The sequence below is a fragment of the Lissotriton vulgaris genome, chromosome 9 (assembly GCF_964263255.1).
Source record: "Lissotriton vulgaris chromosome 9, aLisVul1.2, whole genome shotgun sequence".
Taxonomy (NCBI): domain Eukaryota; kingdom Metazoa; phylum Chordata; class Amphibia; order Caudata; family Salamandridae; genus Lissotriton; species Lissotriton vulgaris.
The window spans coordinates 1,076,020,634-1,076,048,306 of NC_141697.1; the positions used below are offsets into that span (position 1 = coordinate 1,076,020,634).

At 42.7% G+C, this 27,673-nt stretch overlaps 1 protein-coding gene across 1 annotated transcript in view; it reads right to left on the reverse strand.

The window, feature by feature from the left end:
* Positions 1-26,153, reverse strand: part of LOC147692837 (uncharacterized) — a 65,016-nt gene extending 38,863 nt beyond the window's left edge. Inside the window, exon 1 of the mRNA XM_086936843.1 lies at positions 26,041-26,153. Coding sequence (XP_086792969.1) covers positions 26,041-26,137 — 97 coding nt within the window. The 5' untranslated portion in view covers positions 26,138-26,153. The remainder of the gene's footprint in view (positions 1-26,040) is intronic.
* Positions 26,154-27,673: the final 1,520 nt, after the last annotated feature.

The following is a 27,673-nucleotide window of genomic DNA, read 5'->3' on the forward strand; positions in this document are numbered from 1 at the left end:
GGGGCGCTCTAGGATAGGGAATAAGTTTAATTTACTATCCAACACCTTTCCTAGTGTCCACGGGGACTGGAGTTGGGATAGTAAATTAAACTTTTCACTATCCAGCACCCCAAACTAAAATGCGTGGTAAAGGTTTGTGTTGTAAAAAACGCGTTGTAAAAGCATGCGTGGTAAAAGTATGCGTGGTAACGTCATACATCCGTCTCTAACCTTTAGTGCAATAAGACCTTTTTAGGTTCAATGGCACTCATCTGAGCCTGCTAATATTTTCAGTGTTGTAATAGTGACCACGTCACACAATATTACATTAGTGGCCACCATATGCAACAAATTCTAGCACTGATCACCTCACTCCATCAGGCATGGTTGCCAGAAGTGATTGGTTCAACGTGGGTAATACGTAACAGACATTGTAGCAATAAGAATGGAACAAAGGTAATAACTTTAGTAATGTTTTCCCACTGTTGCATGATTTATCACAGCAATACCAGCTTTAAACATATTTTAGGAATTCAACACATTTTCTTCAAAATGCAGTTTGGGAGTTCAACAAATGCACACTTCGGGCCAGATATGCAACACTTTTTTTGCGGCCACAAATGGGCGACGGGCCCATTTGTAACTACAGAAATGGTTCCAGGCATGTACAAATGCTATTTTGCAAGTCACTTTCGCGCAAAATAGCATTTGCGACTCTCGCTATTAGGAAGAGGCATACCTTCCTAATAGTGAGTCATCATGCCATGTACTGTTGTTTTGCGGTCGCAAAACACTTTCAGTTTACCACCTACTTCAAGTAGGTGGTAAAACATTCGCAAACTGGACTGGGTCCCCAGGGGACCCCTTACCCTTTGTGAGTGTGAGTGTGTGTGTAATTATTTTTTAAGAGCAGGTAGTGTTCCCAGGGACCACTGCCTGCCCTTAAAAAAGGAAACTGAAAAGTTTCATATTTGTTTTTTAAATGCATCCCGTTTTCCTTTAAGGAAAATGGGCTGTATTTAAAAAAAAATACCTGCTTTATTGAAAAAGCAGTCACATACATAGTAGTCTGCTGACCCCAGCAGACCACTAGCACTAGCCCACCATACGCTGGCCGGCGTATGGTGGGGTAGTGCTAAGAAGCATCTGTTGACCAAAAAAACACAGTGAATCTACGGGGATACCTACGCCGCCACCCATGGAGAAATTCTCCACTCTAACGTAGGTCTCATTTTGGAGCAGATCAACTATCTGGTCACAGCGGGCTGTAATTTGTACAGCTCCTGCCCGCTCCTTTAACATTGGGGGCTGGTATACCCCCTATACTTGCACTCACTCATGGCACTTTTCACTTGATTTCACTGGTCCTGATGAAGCGCGTTGGATCATTATGACCATCTGAGCGCGAAACATGTCGCCCTGACCACTCTTCCTGTTACCTGGGGTACATTACTACCCACGATGTAACACACAACCTCTGGTTTTTTAGTATGACAAGGATACCTATATACTACTATTAAATTCCTTCTCTTTTAGTATCCTGCAGCCAATTTTGCTCACCTCTCACGCACACACTCAGTGTACATAGAGGACCCTCTCCACATACCCGCACTCATCTAAAGGCTGTTCTCTTAAAAGATCACCGCAAAAGCGATCCTTCGGGGGACCTTTAGGGCATTGCAGCACCGGCCCGACGAGGAGCAACTGCCCGATGATGCAGCATGACATCCCTTGGGGTGTGTGAAGGCAACAAGACAATAAGTGTCCTTCCCCGCCCCCCCATTCCACACGAAGAGGGTCCCGGACCTAGTCCAGTTATTCTTCCCCTAGAAACCTTCTACTTTGTTCTAATCTCTCTCTCTCATTACGAGTGTGACTATTCAGCACCCACATGGATGGAACAGTGACCCCCTTTTTGGTTATAGCATTAGATTTTGGAGCATGGGCACTGGACCATAATTAGCTCCTGGTTCCCCTCTCTTTTTGTTTGACATATGCAATTTACGACCCCATTGGGAATCGCAAACGACATCTGAGACACAGTTGTACTTTGCATTTTGCGACACACAAATTGCGGGTCGCAAAGCGATTGAATTTGTGAGTCGCAAAATGTAACTGTACATCTGGCCCTTTGTCATCTCAAATACATGCTTTTCAAGTTCTAGAACTCTTTATTCGACTGGTCCAGCCATAAAAGATCAATACACATAGATATACAACACATAGAAATCCATCAGAGATTAAAAAACGTCAATGAATACACATTTAAAACATCATAATTGCTCGGTCAGCATGTTAACAGCTGTCAAAAAAATAGCCTGTAAAGTGTATATACAGTTGTTGAGTGCTTGAGTCATAGAGAATCTAAAATTCCTATATGCATGATAATTAGGGATTGACCACACAAAACACAAAAGGCAATGATAAAAGTAGGCGATTTCCTCGACCTGGGGGTGATACCAGCCCTCCGTTGTTCTCCTGGGTGTAATAGCAGCTTTTAAGAAAGAGCATACACTAAAGTAAATGCTCGGAGTGTTCAGCAATTGAAGGTGATATGAGGCCTCTCTACACCTACAGTAACCAAGGGTTTTTAGCAAGGGTTTGAGAAAGTGCTTACGTGCATAGTTAAAATAAGTACAAAAGAACATAAAATGTAAGAAAGACTGTTCTGAAATGCGATCACAGGGATGGCATAAGATCTTGCAAAACACAAAGACCACCAAACAGTACTGGATCTAAAACAAAATAGCAATTATCTCTCCCAGTGCGTAATTCAAGTGGGAGACATGCGTTTCAATTTGGTATACATGTATCGATTCACACAAGCCCAAGATTCTAATTTAGAAGGCTGGGCTGCACACAGGAGAGCTACTGCAAGGTGTCCAGAGCTTTACCAGTAGCTCACTGGCTGCTTGCTGGAGATTTCTGATCTATTGTTTATTATCTGTTCTTTTGCAGTGATATATTCTCTTTTCTTTCTAGGTACAATATTGATACTATATAGATCATGCTGTGCTTTCATTCACATATAGGAAGCATTCATTTCATAAGATGTTTGGTGGAGGAACTCAGCTGTCCACCAGGGATACACGGCCAGAGGATTGTCATCTCTCTGAGAGAAAAGGAAATCAGCCATTTTTCCATGTTTTGAGATCCTGGAATTTCCTGATGTGTGTGCCTCCTAAATGTCATGGAGGGAATATTTGTGGACTTTAATATCATTGACAGAATATCGGGGCCAAAATATTGAAAGGTAAGTAGATATAGATTTTCTATACTTAACTCCACGTATATGTACCTTGAAGATATATTATGAAGTTGGAGTAGCTATAGTTAGGCTTGCCAGAGATAGAAATTCCTCTGATATTTGACCGCTAATTACTTTGTACTCGTTTAATGAATCATGACAAAACTTTGGAGACTCATTCCATTTTCTACATTGGCAGAGGAGGCAAAGATTTACCGTCGATTGGGCAAGGGGGTGCAAAGAAAAATGGGGGCCCCAAAACAGGTTTGGGCACCAATGCATTTCCCAGAGACTTTGTACTCACGCATAGCGCAATAATGACTACACGGTTTCTAATTAAATTTGTCAGGAACATAATTAGGGTGTGTAGATGATCCTTTTTGATATTTAAAATGTATTGTTTCAGTCGTAGTTAAGTTATAAGGCAGGAAAACTTAGTGATATCTGATGTCCCAGTAGTACCACAGTACTACCGCATATGTACCGCAATACATGGCGATGACAACACCCAATATTATTGACTACTACTCAGCACTCCAAGCCCCGTCACAGGTACCAAATACTCAAAACAGAATGTGAATCAACTGTCCATTTTTCAATGTAATAACATGAAGATCCTGGTTTTGATTTATTTTTAAACATTGTCTCATAAAATTAGATTCAGTCTAGCCATAGTCAACGTGTTTCATCCCCCATTGGACTTCTTCAGGGCTGAAAAAAAAATATATATATATAAATGTTATTTACAATTTACTCCTAAATGATGAGCATAGTATATTGACATTTCACCCAACAACCTAATTTCATAATTTCATCATTCTGATTTTCAATGACCTATTTGATTGACATTCTGCATGTTGAATTAGATTTTGGGAATTATTGCCAGAACTGGCATTGTGAGTTTTGCTTTTTAATATTGTATTTAGAGATTTTCAAATATTTATATAATATAAAATATATATATATATACATATTTATCAACAGATTGTAAATATAGATTTTTTATATATATTTGTAGCCCTGAAAAAAGCCCAAGGGGGAACGCAATCTTGTTGGCTATAGCTATAATCAAAATAATTCTATGAGAAGATGTTTAATAAAGAATCAAACAGAAATCAAATCCAGGATCTTTGTGAAATCACTTTGAAACATGGACATTTGATTCATATTATGTGCTAAGTATTTGGTACTGATGATTGGACTTGTAGTGCTAAGTAATATTTCAATAATTTTAGGAGCATGGTGATTGCCTAATAGAGGATTGACAAGTGGCTGGTCACTCTTACTTGTGCACCCACATTTTCTTTTCTGTGTGGAATTAATCCAGCATACTTAAGTGATAAGTGCAGTACTGGCTGCCGCCAGCCATCTTTTGTAAGACAAAACACAATATGATTGGTTAATCAAATCCCTTCAAAAATGAAACGGCAGCCATTTTGATTACAGCACAGTGTGAGTGTGTTGGGTCTTTACATAGGAAATAAAACAGATACATTATGGTGACAGGCAGCAATAAGTAAGCCACTGTAATAAAGTGAGTTGTTATGGGTGAAATTAGTATTATAGGTTTAACCCCTTTAAAAAATGTTTGCAGAGTACCATGGTACTACCGCAGTAGCATCTAGAAAGTACTGCGTTACCTGTAATATTAATTAAAACAAATTCCCAATACAAAATTAAATTATGCAAGGTATAGCATGGCTTTTAATAAAGCCTTCAGTTGTTTGGAAAACTAAATATTGCTAGATATGTTGGACAAGCCAACATTTCAGATTTAAAAAGGAAGATATGGTTTCCATAGGTAATAGGATGTACACCATTTGGATGATATAGTGCTGCTTTTGAACAGTTGATATTCAAATGACAAATAGATAACATTCTATGATCCCGAAGGAATGCAAACACTGTCTTGTTAACATGTTGCGAGTCTTTTCTAACTTAGCAGCATTTAAATTCCTACAACACTCCAGTCTTCGTACTGCAATGTATGTCCCTCACTCTATGCTATTCACTGTAGGCAACTCCACTATATGCCACTCAACTCTATGCTATTCTACTCTATGCTATTCCACTGCGTGCCACCACACTGTACCTCACTCACCTCTATGCCTCTCCATTGTATGTCACTTCACTCTATGCTACTCTACTGTATGCTGTTCCACTATACACCACTCCACTCTATGTCGCCCCACGCTACACCACTCCAATGTACGCCACTCCAGCCCAAGCACTGTACTGTATGCTATTCCACTGTATGACACCCCACTCTATGCCACCCAGTCTACTCCACTTTACTGTATGCAACTCTACTCTATGTTGTTGCACTGTATGCCACTACATTGTATTTGACTCCCCTCTACACCACTCCACTCTATGCTTCTATCCTTTACACCACTCTGCTGTACACCAACCCACTGTACACTCTGTACTCCACTCTATACCCCTACACTGCACTGTACAATGTTCACAATATACCACTCCAGTGCACGCCATTTCAGTCTACGTCACTGCACTCTACCCCACTCCACTAAATGCCACTTCACTCTACACTGTTCCACTCTACTGTTTGCCACTCCAATATACGTCACTCCATTTTATACCACTCCACTCTATGCCATTACACCATATGCTGCTACACTGTACCTCACTCCACTCTACACCACTCCACTCTACGCCAGTCCACTCTATGCCACTCTACTCTATGCTGTTCCACTCTATGCCACTCATCTCAATGCCACTCCACCCCACTCCAATCTACTTTACTGTATTCCACTGTACACCACTACACTCTATAACACTTCACTCTACACTATTCCACTATACACCACTCCACTCTGTGACATTCCACTCTATGTAACTCCACTCTACCCCGCTCCACGCTACACACTCCCCTCTACACCACTCCACTGTACGCTATTCCACTCTACACCACTCCACTCTATGCTACTCCAGTCTATGCCACTCCACTCTACACTATTCCACTATGCGCAACTCCACTGTACACCACTCCACTCTACACTCTTTCACTCTACGCCATTCCACTCTATACCACTCCACGGTGCACCACTCCACTGTTCGCTACTCTACTCTATGCTATTCCACTCTATGATATTCCACTCTGTGCTACTCCACTCCATGTCACTCCACTGTACGCTACTCCACTGTATGCCACTCCATTCTAAGCTATTCCACTCTAGACCACTATACTGTACCTTCCTTCACAGTATGCTACTCCACTCAACCATTTCAATCTACAGCGGTCCACTCTACCCTATTCCACTGTAAGCCACTCCCCTCTACCAAACTCCACTCCACACAACTCTAATATACTACACTCAACAACACTGTAATCCACTCAACAACAGTCTATGCTCCTCCCCTCTACAACTCTATACTCTTCTCTATAACACTTTACTGTACAACAGGCTCCCCCTGTCAATGCACTCTACTTTTTCTCAGTGCTATTCTAAGACACTTTACTCTATATTACAATACTCTATGCAACTCCCTCTACAGTGCTCCACCCCACTTTACTATACTCTATTCTATGACACACTGCTGTACTTTGTTCCACTGTACTCCACTACTGCACTCTGCGCCACTCTATTGCATGCTTCTCTATGCCGCTCAACTCTATGAGAGTCTATGTCACTCCACTCTACCATACTGTACTGTACTATACTCCATGCTGCTCTACTGTTCAGCAATTCACTCTGTTATACACCACTCTACTCCACTCAGCAACACTTGCCGGCACTCTACAACATGCCAGTCCACTCCACTACACAACACATCACTCCACTCTACAACACTTTACTGCATTGTATGCTATGCTGTTCTACTCTGCTCTGCTCGACACCACTCCTATCTACTCCACTTTATGCTGCACCACTACAGTGGACTCCACTCCACTGTACTCCACTGCACAACAGTTTACTCCGCTCTATACCACTGCATGATACTTTGCTCTACACCCCTCCATTCTACAACACTGTACTCCACTCTATGGCCTAACACTACACTACACAACTCTATACTCCACTCTATACTCCTACGCTCCACTATACAATGTTCTACTCCACTGTACAACACTTTCCAACACTGTAAAACATACACTCCACTGTACTCTACAACATGCCACTCCAATTTATGATAGTTTACCTATGCCTTTCCACTGTACTTCACTCCATGCGACAGTACTATACAACATTATATGCTGTGCTACTCCACTCAGCTCCAATCCACTCTTGTAAACTCTGTGACATCAAACACTATGATGATACACTGTAGGACACTCTCCTCCACTGTTCTGTACAACACTACACTTAGTGACATTCCACTCAACGACATCGGACACTACGATCTGAAACACATTTCTATTAAAAAAAACATTTCTATAGACAGAATAAATAACGTTTTCCTGTAGTTTTTCATGTGTCCCTTGATATTTTTTCATTTTGTCTATGATAATATGATACTACAATATTCCTATTCTCAATATTCTGTGGTACAATTGGCCTGAGACTGGTACTTAAATAAAAACATTTTTTAAATCCTTTGGATTCTTTATATTAAGACTACTATGTCTCTTTTTTGCAATTCATTTAGAAATACTTTAGACAAATCTTGAATAGGCTTCAAGTTACTACTTATATTTACCATTTTCAATTTACATTTCAAAGAGAAAAATACTAACCTTTGCTGTTTTCTCTCATTTTTTAGCAATCATGACACAAAATATACCAGCCGTGTCGGTAAAATATTGGCCAGGTTGTTCCTAGATGCCTTCCATTTTAATTACACCTTGCTTCTTTTTCATGTTTAGTTCTGTTGTGATAAACCCATTATATTTTGAATTCAAACACAATTTTGGATTTCACATCTACTTGAGTGAATATCTGTATGTTTGGTCTTTGAAAGCCTGCGCCGCTATTTGGGTTGTTTATACGTGAAACTTCAAAATAAAGTTGTTAAAAACACATGATGTTGATGTGTAGTTGAAGAAAATTTTGGAATACTACCCCAAGAGATTGCAAGTGATTAAACAAATTGCAAGCATTACTACCATCACTTTTTGCGTTTTTGATGCCCTAATTGGCATAGGTATGCTCAGACGTGGATATCGTGCTCACTGTGCCACTGAAACTCAACTGCACCCAACTCAAAAGCCCCAACAGGGCAAAACTGGTCCTGGATTACTTTTGTTTCAGTAGAGGGGGGGGGGCTAGTTTGGCAGTTTGGGCTGGACTGCTACTATTAAAGCAGGGTAAAAACTGATTTTCATATGTCTAAGTCCAAAATGAGGTGGCATGGTGAGCAACATAATGATGGATTGAAATTCTACCCCAAGTGATTACCAGAGGTTAACAAATTGCAAGCATTTTGTCCTTCCCCTTTTGTGGGATGTACGTTGTTACAACGCATGCTTTTACCACGCATGCCTTTACAACGCAGGTTTTTCAACGCAAGTCGTTACAATGACTTGTGTTGGGGGGTGCTGGATAGTGAATAGTTTAATTTACTATTCCAACTCCAGTCCCCATGGATAGTAGGGAAGGTATTGAATAGTAAATTAAACTATTACCTATCCTAGAGCGCCCCCCAGCGCAAGTCGTTGTAATGACTTGCGTTGAAAAACCTGCGTTGTAAAGGCACTGCGTGGTAAAAGTTGCGTCGTAAAGGATGTTTCCCCCTTTTGTGTGATAAGTAGTTGAATCTAACTTTACAAATCTGTCAGACAAAACACCACTGGTGGAAAATGCCTTGCATTGCTGTAAATAGTGCAGTGAAAATCAAACCTCATACAGACTGCATGAGCAACTTACATTTTTAATAGAAATATATAAATCCATCTGGATGTTCATTTGTATTTGACTAGGACACCTTTCAACACAGCTGAATTTGCACGAGACTGATGCAGGATTGGAAATCATGTTTGTACAAGCATATGTATGCATGTATGTATGTATGTATGTATGTATGTATGTATGTATGTATGCATCACAGTGTATCTATTAAATGTAGGCACCTAGAAACTAATATTCATCTGCTAGAGAACAGGTCACTTGTTTTTCTTAATCCAACGTCGTAATCAAGAAGTGGCTAAAACCCTGGTGGGATGGTGGAGGAATAGCTTCCTGGAAACTTCAACTTGGATCTTCACAAAGTTCTATTTCAGTGCTTTTTTCATGAATTAATTGAGTCAGTAGTGGAAAAGAAACCTGCCCCGAAACAGTCTCCCACAGTACTAAGAACAATCAAACTTTGGCCTTAGGGAACATACTCATATTTGATCAGTGCCTGATTTGTAAAGCAAAGAGTGTGGTGCACGAAGCTCTGCTTTGAAGTCCACGGCCTATGCCAAATACCAAGGCTTGTAGTCTTAAACCACCTCATGCCTCTTTAATTCACTACCAGACACTCCCCGTGACTTTATCTCACTGGTGTAGGTTGCTGCTTTCTCTCTTTGTGATGATTCTTTGGTCTTTCTCTTCTCCCGTCTTTCCGATTTGTGTGTTTTTCCCTCTCTTGATCTCGGTAAATATTTTGATGTATAAAAATAAGTGATGGTCCCCAAAAATAAATGCTGCTGCCCCAAATTAAGCAGTGATTTTGATGATCTAAAAATTTGTAAGAGAAGAGATGTTATTTGGTGTAAAGCGTCCGAAGGTCTCATTAATTCTTCAGGCATTCAGGAGTGAGGGATGAATTACAGGTTTCACTCTTCTCCTGGGAACTATCTAGTTCCAGACAATGAAAGCCAACCCATACTGTTAATTAAATATGACCAGCCGGGATACTGAGTTTTGGAGGGGACCAGGGGCGGTTATTGCACCTCCCTCTTCTTCCTCTACTGAAGATGGTTTATGTTGCTCAATGCCACATGATGTGAAACACACAAATTAGTCATATTATGAGTTGTAGTATTACACCCAGAGGGGTAACTCCAAGTGGAATTAACCAGCTCAGAATTATATTTCTTTTTAAGGTCCAGAATGATCATGTCTGCAAACTCCAGACATGAAACATCTGAGAACAAAAACACCAGACCTAACTTTGGTGCTGCAGGGACCAGGGCTGTCTGACCGCATGCACCAACACGAGGAAGGAGACAAAGCTTATTCTGTCCCAGGGCAGACAGAAAGCCCACACAAACTTCCCAGTTCCCTCTCCCCCAACCCATGGCCCTAGACGGATACTTTTTGCCTCCTCAGAGCAGGGGGAAAATGTCAGCAGGGGCTTTGCCTCTCAATCGTGGAATACTGCCAGGAATAGGACACAGTATATTTAAGTCTGGGAAGTTAGTCCCCATTCCAGGAAAAAAGAGTCATACATGCTGGAATTTGGTGCTTGGATACTGACCACAATCATGGATTTGAGGCCCCATGTATACCTGCACCGAATCACCCAACTCACGCTGTCCTCTGTCCCATGGATCCACAAGACTAGAACTGCCTCGCCGCCAAGACCTGGAACTCCCTGCCCCTCCACCTCAGGCAATCCGTGTTGGTGACCCAATTCAGGAAGGACCTCAAGACCTGACTCTTTGACTGAACCTCCACACCCAGAAGGATAAGCAGCCCCCACACAGTGTCTTGAGACCCTCACGGATGAGTTGCTGCGCTATACAAACTCCTGATTGATTGAAATGCCAGGCAACTCATAACGAGGACTAAAGTAAGCACTGCATCTCATGAGAACAGTACACATCTTTTTTCATAAAATTCCAAGTGTGATGCAGTGTTGTGCGTGGAGCTTGAAGCCAGGTATGCGATACCAGTATGCCAGATGGGATGTGTTGGAAAATATTACCACATTCATTGCTGCAAAGAATTTTCCCAGTCCCTTAGTGGTTGTGTCTGGATCGGGTTAGAGCGAGTTTGTCGAGTCCATAGTGATTCTGAGAGTTGAAGCAGAAGACTGACTCAGTGACACTTTTTTGAGTCCTGTTGTTTTTATTTGTAGGGGTATCTCCTAAGACCGACTCAAAGTCAGGCTAAGGCCTCCTGGTAGCCTTAGGAAACTTGGACGGTGAGACTCTTGAGAGCCTCTAATCCTGGCTGGTAGGCGAAGTAGGACGCGCATAGGCCTGTGTACAGGGCACAGAAAGAACGGGGTATGTTGGGAGCTATAATGTCTCTTTATTTCACATAAACCAACAAGCAAGGACACTGAGAACCTTTGACTTATCCTTTCCTTGAGGAGAGCAAGACAAACACTGTGAATTCTACACAACACACTACAACGCTACACTGTATGACACACTACTCCACTGTTCCGTGTGACTCTACACTTAATGACACTCCACTCAGCAACATCGGTCTCTTCGATCTGAAACACATTTTTATTAAAAAAAAACATTTCTATAGACAGAATAAATAGAGTTTCCTTGGTTTTTAGGTTTCGCCTACGTGAAAGCTGCGCACGCAGCTTTTCACAAAGGTGAAAACCTAATGAGAACAGTATGTGGCTTGGTCACCGCCTCTCTGTTCCATTGGCTAGCTCCATAAATGGAGGCTAGCCATTGGAACAGAGATCTGTCCGTCATGGCCGGACCAGATTCGTGGGCGTTCCCGCAATTTCTTCCCTCTCCGCCCCTCTGTGCGTGTCATCTCGGCGGTGGGCGGGTTGTTTTTTGTTATTTTTTTTTTAGGTTTGTTTTCTTCATTCCAGGCCAACCGCCGCCGGAAGAAGTCCAGGTGAGTGCCCGTTCCCGCCCCCCTCCCGCTGACCGCGTGCCGTTCCCGCCCCCCACTCCCGCTGTCTGTGCTTTCCCGCCCCCCTCCCGCTGTCATTTTCCTCGATTGTTTTAAAACTGGTTAGTCACTCTTTTGTTGACATTTCTTCCTTGTTTTATTATTGCCAACTATTACTTATCTACTTTCTTCATCTGAAGTGTAGTTGTTTTGCCTCGCCAATCTTTAATGTTTACAGAATCTTTGCTGCTTTTAGTCACTAGTTGTCTTTTCCGAAATTAATTTTTCAGTTGTCTTTCTTAAATACGCTGATATTCCCTTTCCGTTTGTCTGTTATCTCGGCATTGCTTTATTTTTGTTTTTAAAATGCTTTTGTTGTTGCAGTGAATCATTTTCTGTTTGTGTCATTTAGGGTGGGTCAGATGGGGTTCTAGGTGCCTCCAGGTCAGATTTTCACTTGGGTCGGAGCCTTTGATTTACTGCTTCCTTTGTGGGGTTTTATTGGTTTTGTCGGCTGTGCCGCCCTTTTCTTGTAATTATAATTCGGGAGAAGTAAAGTGAGCACGACCCCGAGTGCTGTGGAGTGGAGTGTGACGTCAAAGTTCAGGTCTGAAGGGCGGAGTCAAAGCTTTAACAGCAGCAAAATTCAAAGTGCCGCCATAACTACTGGAGTGAAGTGCTTTGTCTTTGGGGTTGGAGGGTTGTGCCGCGATGTCCATTTAGTGCTGCCTGTAACCACCAGTGGCAAGCTCTGTGGAGGTCCCGGGTATATCCCTTCAAAGTGCCACCCGTAACTACCGCTGGAAAGTGCATGGGGCGGGGACAGTCATTGAAAGTGCAATGTAAAATGTAACGTGGAGAGGGTCTGGATGTCGAGTGTGACCTGAAGCTTGTATTCCCTGCATAGCAGACAAATGGTGTCCAAAGTCTCGCTGCAAGAACTGTTTTTTGTTACAGGTTTATAAAGCATGAACTCGACCTGAAGGTATCGGAGCGCTTTACATGAGCACCAGCTACATTACACAGTCAAGGACACATTCATTTTTTGTAGCTACAGGGAGAGTGAGTGTTTTGCCCAGAATCACAGGACGCAGTGCCAACGCTGAGACTCCAACACGGTTCTTCAGATTCATAGTCGACAGTCTTGGCCGTTAGGCTCCCCCCCCACCCCCCCAAAAAAAAAATGAAGAGGGGAAATAAATAAGTGAAAGTGGAGCTGATAAAAAAGTTGGGCCGGTTAATTCTTAAATACATTCTGTAACCTATTAATAAATAGCAAAGTGCAGATGGGTGTGATCTCGAAATGCCACGGGAACTTTTAGGAGACTTTAGTCGAAAAAATGTCCTTTAAAGTGCAGTGGAAGGAAAGGGATTCCCTGCACTTCGGCTTCACACTATAAGCGTACTGCGTAATGTGTGCTAACGTGTTCATCCGAAGTGCAGCGGTGTTGTCTAGTATAGTATTTACGGTTGGAATGAGTTATGTGCAGGCGACATCTGTACACACAAAATGACCCGGGTATATGGATTTAAAGTCCAGTGATTGTGCACGAGCTTAAATTGAATTAGTGTGTGAATTTAAAGTGAAAATCAAATGAGTAATGTGCTTTGAATGTGCTGCAGGGTGTATGTTTAAATACGTTACTGAATAACGTGCAGCTGACATAGGTGCCCTTACGTGCAGAAGGGTGTATTCGAGTAAAGCGCTGTGAGAAGGGAGCCAGGTCCTCACCCAGAGGGACAGTGCGTCCATTTAAAGTGCAACAAATAATGTTTGAGGGTGCAGTATGTAAAGTGCAGCACGGGTGCATGATTTTCGAACGCAGCAGGCACCTCTTGTGCTTCGGTGATGCAATTGAGGAGTGCCGTAGGGGGTGTACAGTGCAGCGAGGGAGTACAAGAGTGTACTCCGCATTTAGAGTACGCTGAACGCGTGCATTAATCGTGCAGCTAGCAGGGTTTCCTTTGCAGTGCAAGGGTCGTTGCTGACACGTCTCTGTAGGGCACATCAATTGTAGTAGTTGCAGGTCGTCGGAAGAGGATACATTGCGACGATTTTGGACTACCATATTTGAGGAAGCCTCATCTATTGTTTGTTTTTCAGGTGTGGTGTGAACCAAGATCTTCTCGTTCTAGTAATATCATATATTTCGCTCTTACTTATATGGCGTTCAGGCAGCCCTCTTCACCCATTGGTCTGCTGTTGTGCCATTCACACTTCTCTTCTGCTCGCTGCTTTGAACCCCCTGGCTCAGCCCACTTCAGCCATCGGCTTACTGCATCCTGAGCGTGGGCAAAAGCAAACCCTGTCAAAATGAACGCATCCACACACAAAGTAGCACCCCCTCAGGGGCCACTTTGACACTGTGTTTGTTTAGAGAAAAAATGCGTGTTTATATTTTTAAAAAATATTAGTGAAGGCCTGGCAACTTCCACGGCGGCGTTTTTTGCAATCGATGGCAATACAGAACAACTATTATCCAAACCCAAAGTCTGGAACCCAACGCTAGATGGATTGGCTTTGCTAATGTTTGCTTTCCTATGTTGCCCATTTTTTGCGAAGCTCCAGTTGCACAGAAGTCCGAGAGAGATACTCTGTGCAGTTTCTAACCTTTTCTAAACCTCCAGGCTTGTCCTCAGTCTCTCTCTGTGTGCAGTGAGTCCCTCCTGGCTTGTCCTCAGTCTCCCTCTGTGTGCAGTGAGTCCCTCCAGGCCTGTCCTCAGTCTCCCTCTGTGTGCAGTGAGTCCCTTCAGGCTTGTCCTCAGTCTCCCTCTGTGTGCAGTGAGTCCCTCCAGGCTTGTCTTCAGTCCCCCTCTCTGTGCAGTGAGTCCCTCAAGACTTGTCCTCAGTCTCACTCTGTGTGCAGTGAGTCACCCCCATGCTTGTCCTCAGTCTCCCTCTCTGTACAGTGAGTCCCTCAAGATTTGTCCTCAGTCTCCCTCTCTGTGCAGTGTCCCTCAAGACTTGTCCTCAGTCTCCCTCTGTGTGCAGTGAGTCCCCCCAATGCTTGTCCTCAGTCTCCCTCTCTGTGCAGTGAGTCCCTCAAGACTTGTCATCAGTCTCCCTCTGTGTGCAGTGAGTCCCTCCAGGCCTGTCCTCAGTCTCCCTCTGTGTGCAGTGAGTCCCTTCAGGCCTGTCCCCAGTCTCCCTCTCTGTGCAGGGAGTCCCTCCAGGCCTGAAATGAGACTCCGCCTTTTTTGCAGCTAGCTCATGCAAGTGAGTTCTAGCCTGCACCAAAATAACAGATACAACTTTGTTTTGTTTTTTCTTGCCTTCTGCCTTTTGATTGTGCCTGTGCCTGTTCCGGCCCCCCCTCCCGCTGTCCGTGTGCCCGTTCCTGCCCCCCCCCCCTCCCGCTGTCCGTGTCTCCGGCCACACTTGTAAATGCTTGTTTTATCTGTGTGGGCTGTGAGAGCTGTGTGGGCTGTGAGAGCTGTGTGGGCTGTGAGAGCTGTGTGGGCTGTGTGGGCTGTGAGAGCTGTGTGGGCTGTGAGAGCTGTGAGAGCTGTGTGGGCTGTGTGGGCTGTGTGAGCTGTGTGGGCTGTGTGGGCTGTGAGAGCTGTGAGAGCTGAGAGAGCTGTGAGAGCTGTGTGGGCTGAGAGAGCTGTTGGCAATGTAAATAACAATGCCATTTATTTATAAGTAAAAAAAAAGAAAGAAATGTCATGAGCAATGCCAATAGCTCTAACTTTTCCAAAGGCGAAACCATTGCATTGTAAATGCTTGTTCATTTGCCCATTGATATGTTTTTCATTTTGCCTATGATATTATGATACCACAGTATTCCTATTCCCAATATTCTGTCGTACAATAGGCCTGAGGCTGGTACTTAAATAAAAAAAAATGTTAATCCTTTGGATTCTTTTCATTATGACTACTATGTCTCTTTTTTTCTGTTCATTTAGAAATACTTTAGACAACTCTTGAATGCGCTTCAAGTTACTACTTGTATTTGCCATTTTGAATCTACATTTCAAAGAGGAAAATACTAGCCTTCGCTGCTTTCTCAACTTTTTTAACAGTCATGGCACAAAAAATACCAGGCATGTCATTAAAATATTGGCCAGGTTGCAATCTTGGATGCCTTCTATTTTAATTGTACCTTTCTTATTTTTTAGTTGTGTTGTGATAAACTCATTTTGATTCGAATGCAAACACAATTCTAGAATGGGGTGCCTTATTGGCAACCACATAACCATGGACTAGAGGGTTCAAGCTATGATCAAGATGTATGGACAGAAATGTATAGAAGTGGGTATTGTACTGCATTGTAATTACATTTTAATGGCAGACACATCCAATTTTGCAATTCAAAAAATTCATTATCTTTGGATGCAAAATTCCAAATGGCCAATCCTAATCCTAATTTCCCAGTGACTAGCATAACAATTCTTTTGCAACATGAAACTGAAGGCCTGCACCAGTATTTGGGATGTTTATATGTGAAACTTTCAAAATAAAGCTGTTAAAATCACATAAATGTCAATATCTAGTTGAAGAAAATGTTGGAATGCCCAAGTGATTGTCAGTGATTAGACAAATTGCATCCAATCAGCTTTTGTTTGCTTGATGCCCTAAGTGGCAAAAGTATGCTAAGACGTGGTTACCGTGCTCACTGTGCCACTGAAATCAAGCTACAACTGACTGAAGATTACCAATCAGGGCAAAATCGGTCCTGGATTGCGTGTGTTTCAGTTCAGGGAGGCCTAGTCTGGAAGTTGGGGCTGGATTGCTACTATTGGAGCAGGGTCAAAACTGATCTGCAAATGGCTAAATCCAAACTGAGGTTGCATGGTGAACAAAATAATTATGGATTGGAAGGCTACCTCAAGTGATTACCAGCGGTTAACAAATTGCAAGCATTTCCTCCGTTACCTTTTGTGTGATATGTAGTTGAATCTAATTTAATGAATCTGTCAGACAGAACGCCACTGGTGGAAAATGCCTAGCATTGCCGTGTATAATGCAGTGACAATCAAACGTCAGATAGACTGCATGATCAACTTAATTTCTGAATAGAATTATATAAATCCATTTGGATGCTCATTTGTATTTGACCAGGCCACCTTTACATGTGTCAGTGTGGAGTTTCTGTATGAAAAAGTTACCTAAACGAGACTGATGCAAGATTGAATGTCATGTTTGTACACGCATATATGTATGCAAGTGGGTATGTATATATGTATATATGTATGTATGTATGTATGTATCACAGTGTATCTATTAAATGTAGGCACCTAGTAGAAACTAATATTCACCTGCGAGAACAATTCACTCATGTTTCTTAATCCAACATCTCAATCAAGAAGTGGCTAAAACCTTGGTGGGGTGGTGGAGGTAGTCAGTAGTGGAAAAGAAACCTGTCCCGAAACAGTTTTCACAGTTCAAAGAACAATCTAATTTTGGCCTTGGGGAACATACTCACATTTGATCAGTGCAAAGAGTGCGGTGCCCGAAGCTCTGCTTTGAAGTCCACTGCCTATGCCAAATACCAAGGCTTGTAGTCTTAAACCAACTCATGACTCTTTAATTCACTACCAGACACTCCCTGCGACCTTATCTCACTTGTGTAAGCTCATGCTTTCTTACTTTGTGACGTTTTTTCCATCTTTCTCTTCCCCATCTTTCCGATTTGTGTGCTTTTCCCTCTCTTGCTCTCAGTAAATATCTAAACAGAAAAATCAGTTGTGTCCCCCCCAAAATAAATGCTGCTACCTTCAAATTAAGCAGTGATTTTGATGGTCTGAAAAATGTGTAAGAGAAGAGATGCCATTTGGCGTAAAGCGTCAGAAGGTCTCATTATTTCCTCAGGCCTTCAGAAGTGAGGGATGAATTACAGGTTTCACTCCTCTCATGGGAACCATCTAGTTCCAGGCAATGAAAGCCAACACATTTACGGTGACATGCATCAATAAAACGTTTTGCGATTCCTTATTAGCGATTTTTAAGGAATCGCAAATAAGGAATCGCAAAACGGGATGCATGATTTAAATTGCATAATATTTGCGATTCGGCAAAAATCGCAATTTTTACCAAATCGCAAATATTATGCGAATTTCAATATGCGATTTCGCAATTCCCATTGATTCCTATAGGCCAAAAGGCCCATAGGAATCAATGGGAATAGCGAATTCGCGAATTGAAATTCGCAAACTGTTGATGCATTCCATGGGTGCAGGGGGGGGGTCCTTTGGACCCCCCCCCCCTGCACCCCTGAAATGTATTTTGGAGTGCATGTTTCAAACATACATGTCCTAAGGACATGTGTGTCTGTAACATGACAGTGTTTTTAAATGCAAATTAGAGCATTTTAACACATTTTTGCAAATTACCACGAGGTACAACCTCGTGGTAATTTGCACCCCTATTTGCGAATTCGCAATTTTAAAATTAATCATGCATTGCTTTTGAGGAATCGCAAATTTGCGATTCCCTAGAAGCAATCGCATTTTTGGAATTCGCTAAAAATAGCGATTTTCCCAAAAATGCATGATGCATCTCAAAACATGATTTTGCATTCGCAAACAGCCGATTTTAGCGAATCGCACCGTTTGCGCATGCAAAAATCGTTGATGCATGTGCCTGACTGTTAATTAAAAATGACCACCCGGGATACTGAGTTTTGGAGTGGACAAGGGGGCTGTTTTTGCACCTCCCTCTTTGCACCTCTACTGAAGATGTTTTACGTTGCTCAATGTCACATGCTGTGAAACACACATGTAGGCCACATTATGAGTTGTAGTATTCCACCCAGAGCGATAACACCAAATTGAATTAAGCGGCTCAGAATAACATGTCTTTTTTGGGTTCAGAATTATCAGGTCTGCAAACTACATACATGAAAAGTATGGGCCTAAAAACACAGGACCTAACTTTGGTGCTGCAGGGACATGGGCTGTGGTCAGCAGCACAGACCAGTCCCTGTCTGACACCTGCAGCAGCACGCGGGAGGAGAAAAAGCTTATTCAGTTCCTGGGCAGACAGAAGACCTATGCAAGCTTCCCAGTTCCCTCTCCCCCGAACCCATGGCCGAAGACTGATACTTTTTGCCTCCTTAAAGCAAGAGGATAATGTCAGAAGTGGATTTTCTTCTCAATCGTGGAATACTGTCAGGAAAAGTACACAGTATATTTAAGTCTGGGAAGTTAGTCCCCATTCCAGGAAAAAAAGAGTCATACATGCTGGAAATTGGTGCTTGGATACGGACCACAATCATGCATTTGAGGCCCCATGTATACCTGCACCGAATCACCCAACTCACGCTGTCCTCTGTCCCATGGATCCACAAGACTAGAACTGGAGGAAGATTCTTCTCCTACCTCGCCGCCAAGACCTGGAACTCCCTGCCCTCCACCTCAGGCAATCCGCGTTGGTGACCCAATTCAGGAAGGACCTCAAGACCTGACTCTTTGACTGAACCTCCACACCCAGAAGGATAAGCAGCCCCCACACAGTGCCTTGAGACCCTCACGGATGAGTTGCTGCGCTATACAAACTCCTGATTGATTGAAATGCCAGGCAACTCATAACGAGGACTAAAGTAAGCACTGCATCTCATGAGAACAGTACACATCTTTTTCATAAAATTCCCAGTGTGATGCAGTGTTGTGCGTGGAGCTTGAAGCCAGGTATGCGATACCAGTATGCCAGATGGGATGTGTTGGAAAATATTACCACATTCATTGCTGCAAAGAATTTTCCCAGTCCCTTAGTGGTTGTGTCTGGATCGGGCTAGAGCGAGTTTGTCGAGTCCATAGTGATTCTGAGAGTTGAAGCAGAAGACTGACTCAGTGACACTTTTTTGAGTCCTGTTGTTTTTATTTGTAGGGGTATCTCCTAAGACCGACTTGGGGTCCGGCTAGGGCCTCCTGGTAGCTTTAAGAAACTTGGATGGTGAGACTCTTGAGAGCCTCTAATCCTGGCTGGTAGGCAAAGTAGGACGCGCATAGGCCTGTGTACAGGGCACAGAAAGAACCGGGTATGTTGGAAGCTATAATGTCTCTTTATTTCACATAAACCAACAAGCAAGGACACTGAGAACCTTTGACCTGTCCTTTCCTTGAGGAGAGCAAGACAAACACTGTGAACTCTACACAACACACTACAACGCTACACTGTATGACACACTACTCCACTGTTCCGTGCGACTCTACACTTAATGACACTCCACTCAGCAACATCGGTCTCTACGATCTGAAACACATTATTAAAAAAAAACATTTCTATAGACAGAATAAATACAGTTTCCTTGGTTTTTCATATGCCCATTGATATGTTTTTCATTTTGTCTATGATATTATGATACCACAGTATTCCTATTCCCAATATTCTGTCGTACAATTGGCCTGAGGCTGGTACTTTATTAAAAATGTTTTTAATCCTTTGGATTCTTTTCATTATGACTACTATGTCTCTTTTTTTCTGTTCATTTAGAAATACTTTAGACAACTCTTGAATACGCTTCAAGTTACTACTTATATTTGCCATTTTGAATCTACATTTCAAAGAGGAAAATACTAGCCTTTGTTGCTTTCTCTACTTTTTTAACAGTCATGGCACAAAAAATACCAGGCATGTTATTAAAATATTGACCAGTTTGCAATCTTGGATGCATTCTATTTTATTTGTACCTTTCTTATTTTTTAGTTGTGTTGTGATAAACTCATTTTGATTTGAATTTAAACACAATTCTAGAATGGGGTGCCTTATTGGCAACCACATAACCATGGACTAAAGGGTTCAAGCTATGATCAAGATGTATGGACAGAAATGTATAGAAGTGGGTATTGTACTGCATTGTAATTACATTTTAATGGCAGACACATCCAATTTTGCAATTCAAAAAATTCATTATCTTTGGATGCAAAATTCCAAATGGGAAATCCTAATCCTAAATTCCCAGTGACTAGCATAACAATTCTTTTGCAACATGAAACTGAAGGCCTGCACCAGTATTTGGGTTGTTTATATGTGAAACTTTCAAAATAAAGCTGTTAAAATCACATAAATGTCAATATGTAGTTGAAGAAAATGTTGGAATGCTACCCCAAGTGATTGTCAGTGATTAGACAAATTGCATCCAATCAGCTTTTGTTTGCTTGATGCCCTAAGTGGCAAAAGTATGCTCAGACGTGGTTACCGTGCTCACTGTGCCACTGAAATCAAGTTACAACTGACTGAAGATTACCAATCAGGGCAAAATCGGTCCTGGATTGCGTGTGTTTCAGTTCAGGGAGGCCTAGTCTGGAAGTTTGGGCTGGACTGCTACTTTTGGAGCAGGGTCAAAACTGATCTGCAAATGGCTAAATCCAAACTGAGGTTGCATGGTGAACAAAATAATTATGGATTGGAAGGCTACCTCAAGTGATTACCAGTGGTTAACAAATTGCAAGCATTTCCTCCGTTACCTTTTGTGTGATATGTAGTTGAATCTAATTTAATGAATCTGTCAGACAGAACGCCACTGGTGGAAAATGCCTAGCATTGCCGTGTATAATGCAGTGACAATCAAACGTCAGATAGACTGCATGATCAACTTAATTTCTGAATAGAATTATATAAATCCATTTGGATGCTCATTTGTATTTGACCAGGCCACCTTTACATGTGTCAGTGTGGAGTTTCTGTATGAAAAAGTTACCTAAACGAGACTGATGCAAGATTGAATGTCATGTTTGTACACGCATATATGTATGCAAGTGGGTATGTATATGTATATATGTATGTATGTATGTATGTATGTATGTATGTATGTATGTATGTATCACAGTGTATCTATTAAATGTAGGCACCTAGTAGAAACTAATATTCACCTGCGAGAACAATTCACTCATGTTTCTTAATCCAACATCTCAATCAAGAAGTGGCTAAAACCTTGGTGGGGTGGTGGAGGTAGTCAGTAGTGGAAAAGAAACCTGCCCCGAAACAGTTTCCCACAGTTCAAAGAACAATCTAATTTTGGCCTTGGGGAACATCCTCACATTTGATCAGTGCAAGGAGTGCGGTGCCCGAAGCTCTGCTTTGAAGTCCACTGCCTATGCCAAATACCAAAGCTTGTAGTCTTAAACCACCTCATGCGTCTTTAATTCACTACCAGACACTCCCTGCAACTTTATCTCACTTGTGTAAGCTTATGCTTTTCTTACTTTGTGACGTTTTTTCCATCTTTCTCTTCCCCATCTTTCCGATTTGTGTGCTTTTCCCTCTCTTGCTCTCAGTAAATATCTAAACAGAAAAATAAGTTGTGCCCCCCCAAAAAAATAAATGCTGCTACCCTCAAATTAAGCAGTGATTTTGATGGTCTGAAAAATGTGTAAGAGAAGAGATGCCATTTGGCGTAAAGCGTCAGAAGGTCTCATTATTTCCTCAGGCCTTCAGAAGTGAGGGATGAATTACAGGTGTCACTCCTCTCATGGGAACCATCTAGTTCCAGGCAATGAAAGCCAACACATATAGTTAATTAAAAATGACCACCCGGGATACTGAGTTTTGGAGTGGACAAGGGGGCTGTTTTTGCACCTCCCTCTTTGCACCTCTACTGAAGATGTTTTAAGTTGCTCAATGTCACATGCTGTGAAACACACATGTAGGCCACATTATGAGTTGTAGTATTCCACCCAGAGCGATAACACCAAATTGAATTAAGCGGCTCAGAATAACATGTCTTTTTTGGGTTCAGAATTATCAGGTCTGCAAACTACATACATGAAAAGTATGGGCCTAAAAACACAGGACCTAACTTTGGTGCTGCAGGGACATGGGCTGTGGTCAGCAACACAGACCAGTCCCTGTCTGACACCTGCAGCAGCACGAAGGAGGAGAAAAAGCTTATTCAGTTCCTGGGCAGACAGAAGACCTATGCAAGCTTCCCAGTTCCCTCTCCCCCGAACCCATGGCCGAAGACTGATACTTTTTGCCTCCTTAAAGCAAGAGGATAATGTCAGAAGTGGATTTTCTTCTCAATCGTGGAATACTGTCAGGAAAAGTACACAGTATATTTAAGTCTGGGAAGTTAGTCCCCATTCCAGGAAAAAAAGAGTCATACATGCTGGAAATTGGTGCTTGGATATTGACCTCAGTCATGGATTCCAGGTCTCAAGTATCCCTGTACCAAATCGCCCAACTCGCCCTGGCCTCCATCCTACGGACCCAACAAACCAGAACCGGCGGAAGATCTTTCTCCTACCTCGCCACCAAGACCGTGAACACCCTGCCCCTCCACTTCAGGCAATCCGCCTCGATGACCCAATTCAGGAAGGACCTCAAGACCTTGCTCTTCGACTGAACCCCCAAACCCAGAAGGATCAGCAGCCCCTCCCAGCGCCTTGAGACCCTCACAGGTGAGTCGGTGTGCTATACAAACTCCTGATTGAAATGCCAGGCAACTCATAACAAGGACTTAAGTTAGCACTGCATCTCATGAGAACAGTACACATCTTTTTCATAAATTTCCCAGTGTGATGCAGTGTTGTGCGTGGAGACTGAAGCCAGGTATATGATACTACTATGCCAGATGGGGTGTGTTGGAAAATATTACCACATTCATTGCTGCAAATAATTTGCCCTTGCCCTTATTGGTAGTGTCTGTATGCGGCTAGAGCGAGCTTTCAGATTCATAGTGATTCTGAGAGTTGGGGCGAAGACTGACTCAGTGACATTTCTTCGAGTCCTGGTTTATTTTCATTTTTGGCTGTATCTCCTAAGACAGGGACGGGGTCATGCTAGGGCCTCCTGGCAGCCTCAGGAAGCTTGGAAGGTGAGACTTTTGAGCAGGCCCAGACTGGCCGTGGCGGGCACCGGGCAATCCCCCGGTGCGCCGCAAGGGTGGGGGCCGGTTTTGGGCCCCTGGGGGCCGTTTTTGTTACAGGGCCGTTTTCTCAGCATAGCTGCAAAATCGTCCCTGTAGCAAAATCGGCAGAAACCCGGCCCTGACTAAGAGCTTAGTGCAGGGCCGGACTGGGAACCAAAATCGGCCCTGGCAAAGTGCTCGCCCATCCCCGTGGGGGGTTGGGGGTGCCACCGAGCTCTTTGCCAGGGCCGGTTTTCTGCCGATTTTGCTACAGGGACGATTTTGCAGCTATGCTGCGAAAACGGCTCTGTAACAAAAACGGCCCCCAGGGGCCCAAAACCGGCCCCCACCCATGCGGCGCACCGTGGGATTGCCCGGTACCCGCTACGGCCAGTCAGGGCCTGGCTCGGTGGCACCCCCAACCCCCCACGGGGGAGTGGCGAGCACTTTGCCAGGGCCCATTTTGGTTCCCAGTCCGGCCCTGCTCTTGAGAGCCTCTGATCCTGGCTAGTGGGTGAAGTAGGATGCACATTGGACAGTGTACAGGGCACAGCATGAAGGGGGTATGTATGGGAGTTATTACATCTTGTTATTTCACATTAATCAACAAGCATGGACACTGAGAACCTTGAGCTTGTCTTTTCTATGAGGAGAGTAAGACACACCTCTGTCGAAAGTAAAGGACAGAGATAGAACGAAAATGTGGATAATGTGGACAAACATGGTCTTTACTAATATTAACGAAAATTCTTAGGATTCTGGAGTCTTAAACTCACATGGCTAAGTTACTATTTTTGGAAACAAAGCCGCTGGTACTAAGGTTAGGTTTTTTGACCCACTGAATAGTAAATTCCAGTTATTTTTTAGAATGACCTAAAATACGTATCCTCTTCAAACAAAGTAGCTACATATACCTGCCCAGAGACATATTGATTGTAGATATCCTGACAAGCTAGGGTGTAAACTGTACTCTGTGTTATCACCAGCACTGCTCCCTCTCCTGAGTTGTTAACTGGCAAACAAAGCCATCAAGTATTTTAGTCTGATTAGCAAAATGCAGGCAAACAACTGCAGCACCCAGAATGCCTTAGGATGGCACATAAAAAGCAGGATTTAAACTATTGTCCATGCTGACATGCAGTGTGTTGGTCACCCTATAAAAAGGGATTGTATTTTTATTAGTTGTATTGATTGAGCTCAGTGCCACCTAGTTTGACCAACAAATGCACATTATATATATGTGTGTGTGTGTGTCTGTGTGTATGTACCTGTGTGATTTATACCTACTTACAGATGACCACAATGCTGTATACAGACAGGGGATTTACAGAAGGGATATGGTGTGAAAAAAGGATGCAGGCGTGGACAAGTGAAGGACACATGGGTGGGCATCCATGTTTTGCAATATGTCATAGGTCCAGGGACCATTGGAGTGATTACACTTGGGAGATGGCAGGATTGCATTTTGGGAGTAGAATGAGGTGCAAGGTGCAGATGTTGCAGTCATGGAGAAGGGATTATTGTTACAGTGCAGGATGCATGGACATGGCTTGGTTAGGGCCTGGGAGAGGAGGAGGCGAGTCAGTGACCACAAAACAGCTGGCAGCAGCAGGTTCAGAAAGAGGGTGACTTCAGTAAGCAGATGGTTACAATGAAAATCCTGATTACACAGTAAGACATACATGGCAACATAATAACCCAAAAAATAACAGGGAAATCGCAACAAAGAACCTAGAACATAATTCAACAATCTCAGTACAGCACATCAAACTCACATTGGCTTAATGCAGCACAAACATAAAGCAGCATAAAATCCTCATGGTTATTTGCAATAGATTAATAAAAAGGTTTGTCAATGGTATCGTATTGAAATTGTATTTACATAGCGTTTACTGCTCACAACGAGACGTGTTGAGGTCCTTTGTATCTGAACTTGCAAAAAACTGTTTTATCTGACTCGACTAAAAATGTATGATGGATATGAACGCTGACAATTCAACTTACTAACTTGACTAAATACAATTTTATAATACAAAGTTTTGAAGACGTTATCATACAATCACAGCGTGATGGCAGACGGATACAACTAGAACAGAAATTGTAAAAAAAGATAGCCAAAGCGACCCAAACCTACCCCCCGACGCTCATACCCTCTTTTTATTCACCCAGGGCACGGATTTTGAATATTGTGAAAGGTAGGGGTGCAACCTCGGTGGCTCCAATCAATGCTAAATACATTTTAAATTCCTCTCACACTCGAGATTGAGAGGAATATCTGGCATTCCTATACAGCCCACTCCCCTATACCACGATTATTCTAAACTCTTACCTGAATCCGTTTGACCAAAAAGCATTGAAAGCACTGCAAACAAAGATATGGCCAACATGAGCTTCATTGCTGCTTCCCCTCTGACTAGCGCGCTCATCGCTACCTTCCTCAGGGCCCTTTTAATACCCCTGCTCTGGACACGCCTCTAGCAAAGTCCATTTTCTGCATGAGGACCCTAGATCTGGCGTTTTGCCCTGGATGGCGGCCATGTCATGTTTCAATATGGTTATTAAAATGGCTGCCAGGTTATAAGTATGTTATGTTGAAGGATGGTGGTATTTAATAAGATTTCATGTATCCAGTGACTCCTGCTATCAGATGGAGACAGCTCATGGTCTTATGGCACCTGAGACCTATCAGATGAACATAAACTCTACCTGGCGGAGAATTAGTGGGGCACTCTTACAAGGCATGCAGACAAAGGCTCATTTCAGGAGCCGGCCAAGCACGCTCCAAGTAGATTGCATTGCTGATGATAGGACTTATCATGGTAAATGAGATGCTGAAAGCCTGCAGTTTCTATACGCCTTGATGCACATGATTGATAATTGGTCCGATCGTATTCAGCGACTTTGCGTAACTGAGGAGTCAGACTTTCAACAATGTCGCGTTTTGAGGATTTCTGTCTGCAAGGTTTTCAGTGCCAGCGTGAGCTTCCTCCAGCATGTATCACAGCTTTTTATGAGCTATAAGTTGAATGATCCATCAACTCTGAAGTATCTAATAATAATAGAACATTTCTCTTGGTTGTCTTCTTCTTAAAAGTATTATTGTTATAATTATTATTTGTTGCAGTAATAGAAAAGGAACAATGTTAGTATTAATTAATTAGCACTTACAATACCAGCAATAGTAATATAGCAACATTGATAATAGTATTACTATTATTAGAATAATTGTTTGACATTGTAATAGTAGCATTACTTGCTATAATACAATAATAGACAGTAAAAGTAGTAGAATTACTATAAATTGTAGTAGCAGTAGTATTGTTATATAACAGTGGTGCTACAGTAGTAGACTGACTAATTAATACTGGTAGTTAATTAATTGTAGTACCTCAATGGGTAGTGTTTGTGTTTGTATTTATTTTATTTATAAAGTGAAGCAATGTCAGGTAGGGGTAGGAGTAATGACTGTAGTAGCATTAGTAGTTCTAGTATTAGTAGTAGCGGTAAATCATTTCAGGCATTAGAAATACATATTGTTTATCAAACATGTAAAGTATTAGCTGAATACGCATAAACTCAATAAGCATTTTTGGCACAATACATTGGTTACATACAGGGGCGGCTCCTCCACTAGGGCGGAGGAGCGTCGCCCCACTGCTTCTCACAGTGCGAGAAGCAGAAACATAAAACGGTAATATCGTACGTTTATTACCATTTTATGTTCAGTTGCAGGCGGGCAGGTGGGTGGTGCTGCTCTGAGAGCAAGGCAGGGGAGGAGTGGTGTGCCTGCCCACTCTCGAGTGTGCAAAGACTGTTTGGTCAGCCCCCTTGGGCCGCCCCAACCAATCATGTGTACTCTGACTTTTCTCCATGTAGGCTGCAATACAATGCAGGCTACATGGAGAAAATGGCCTCTCCATAAGCCGCTGGCTGGGTGGTGTCCCGATCAATCGCAATGCTGC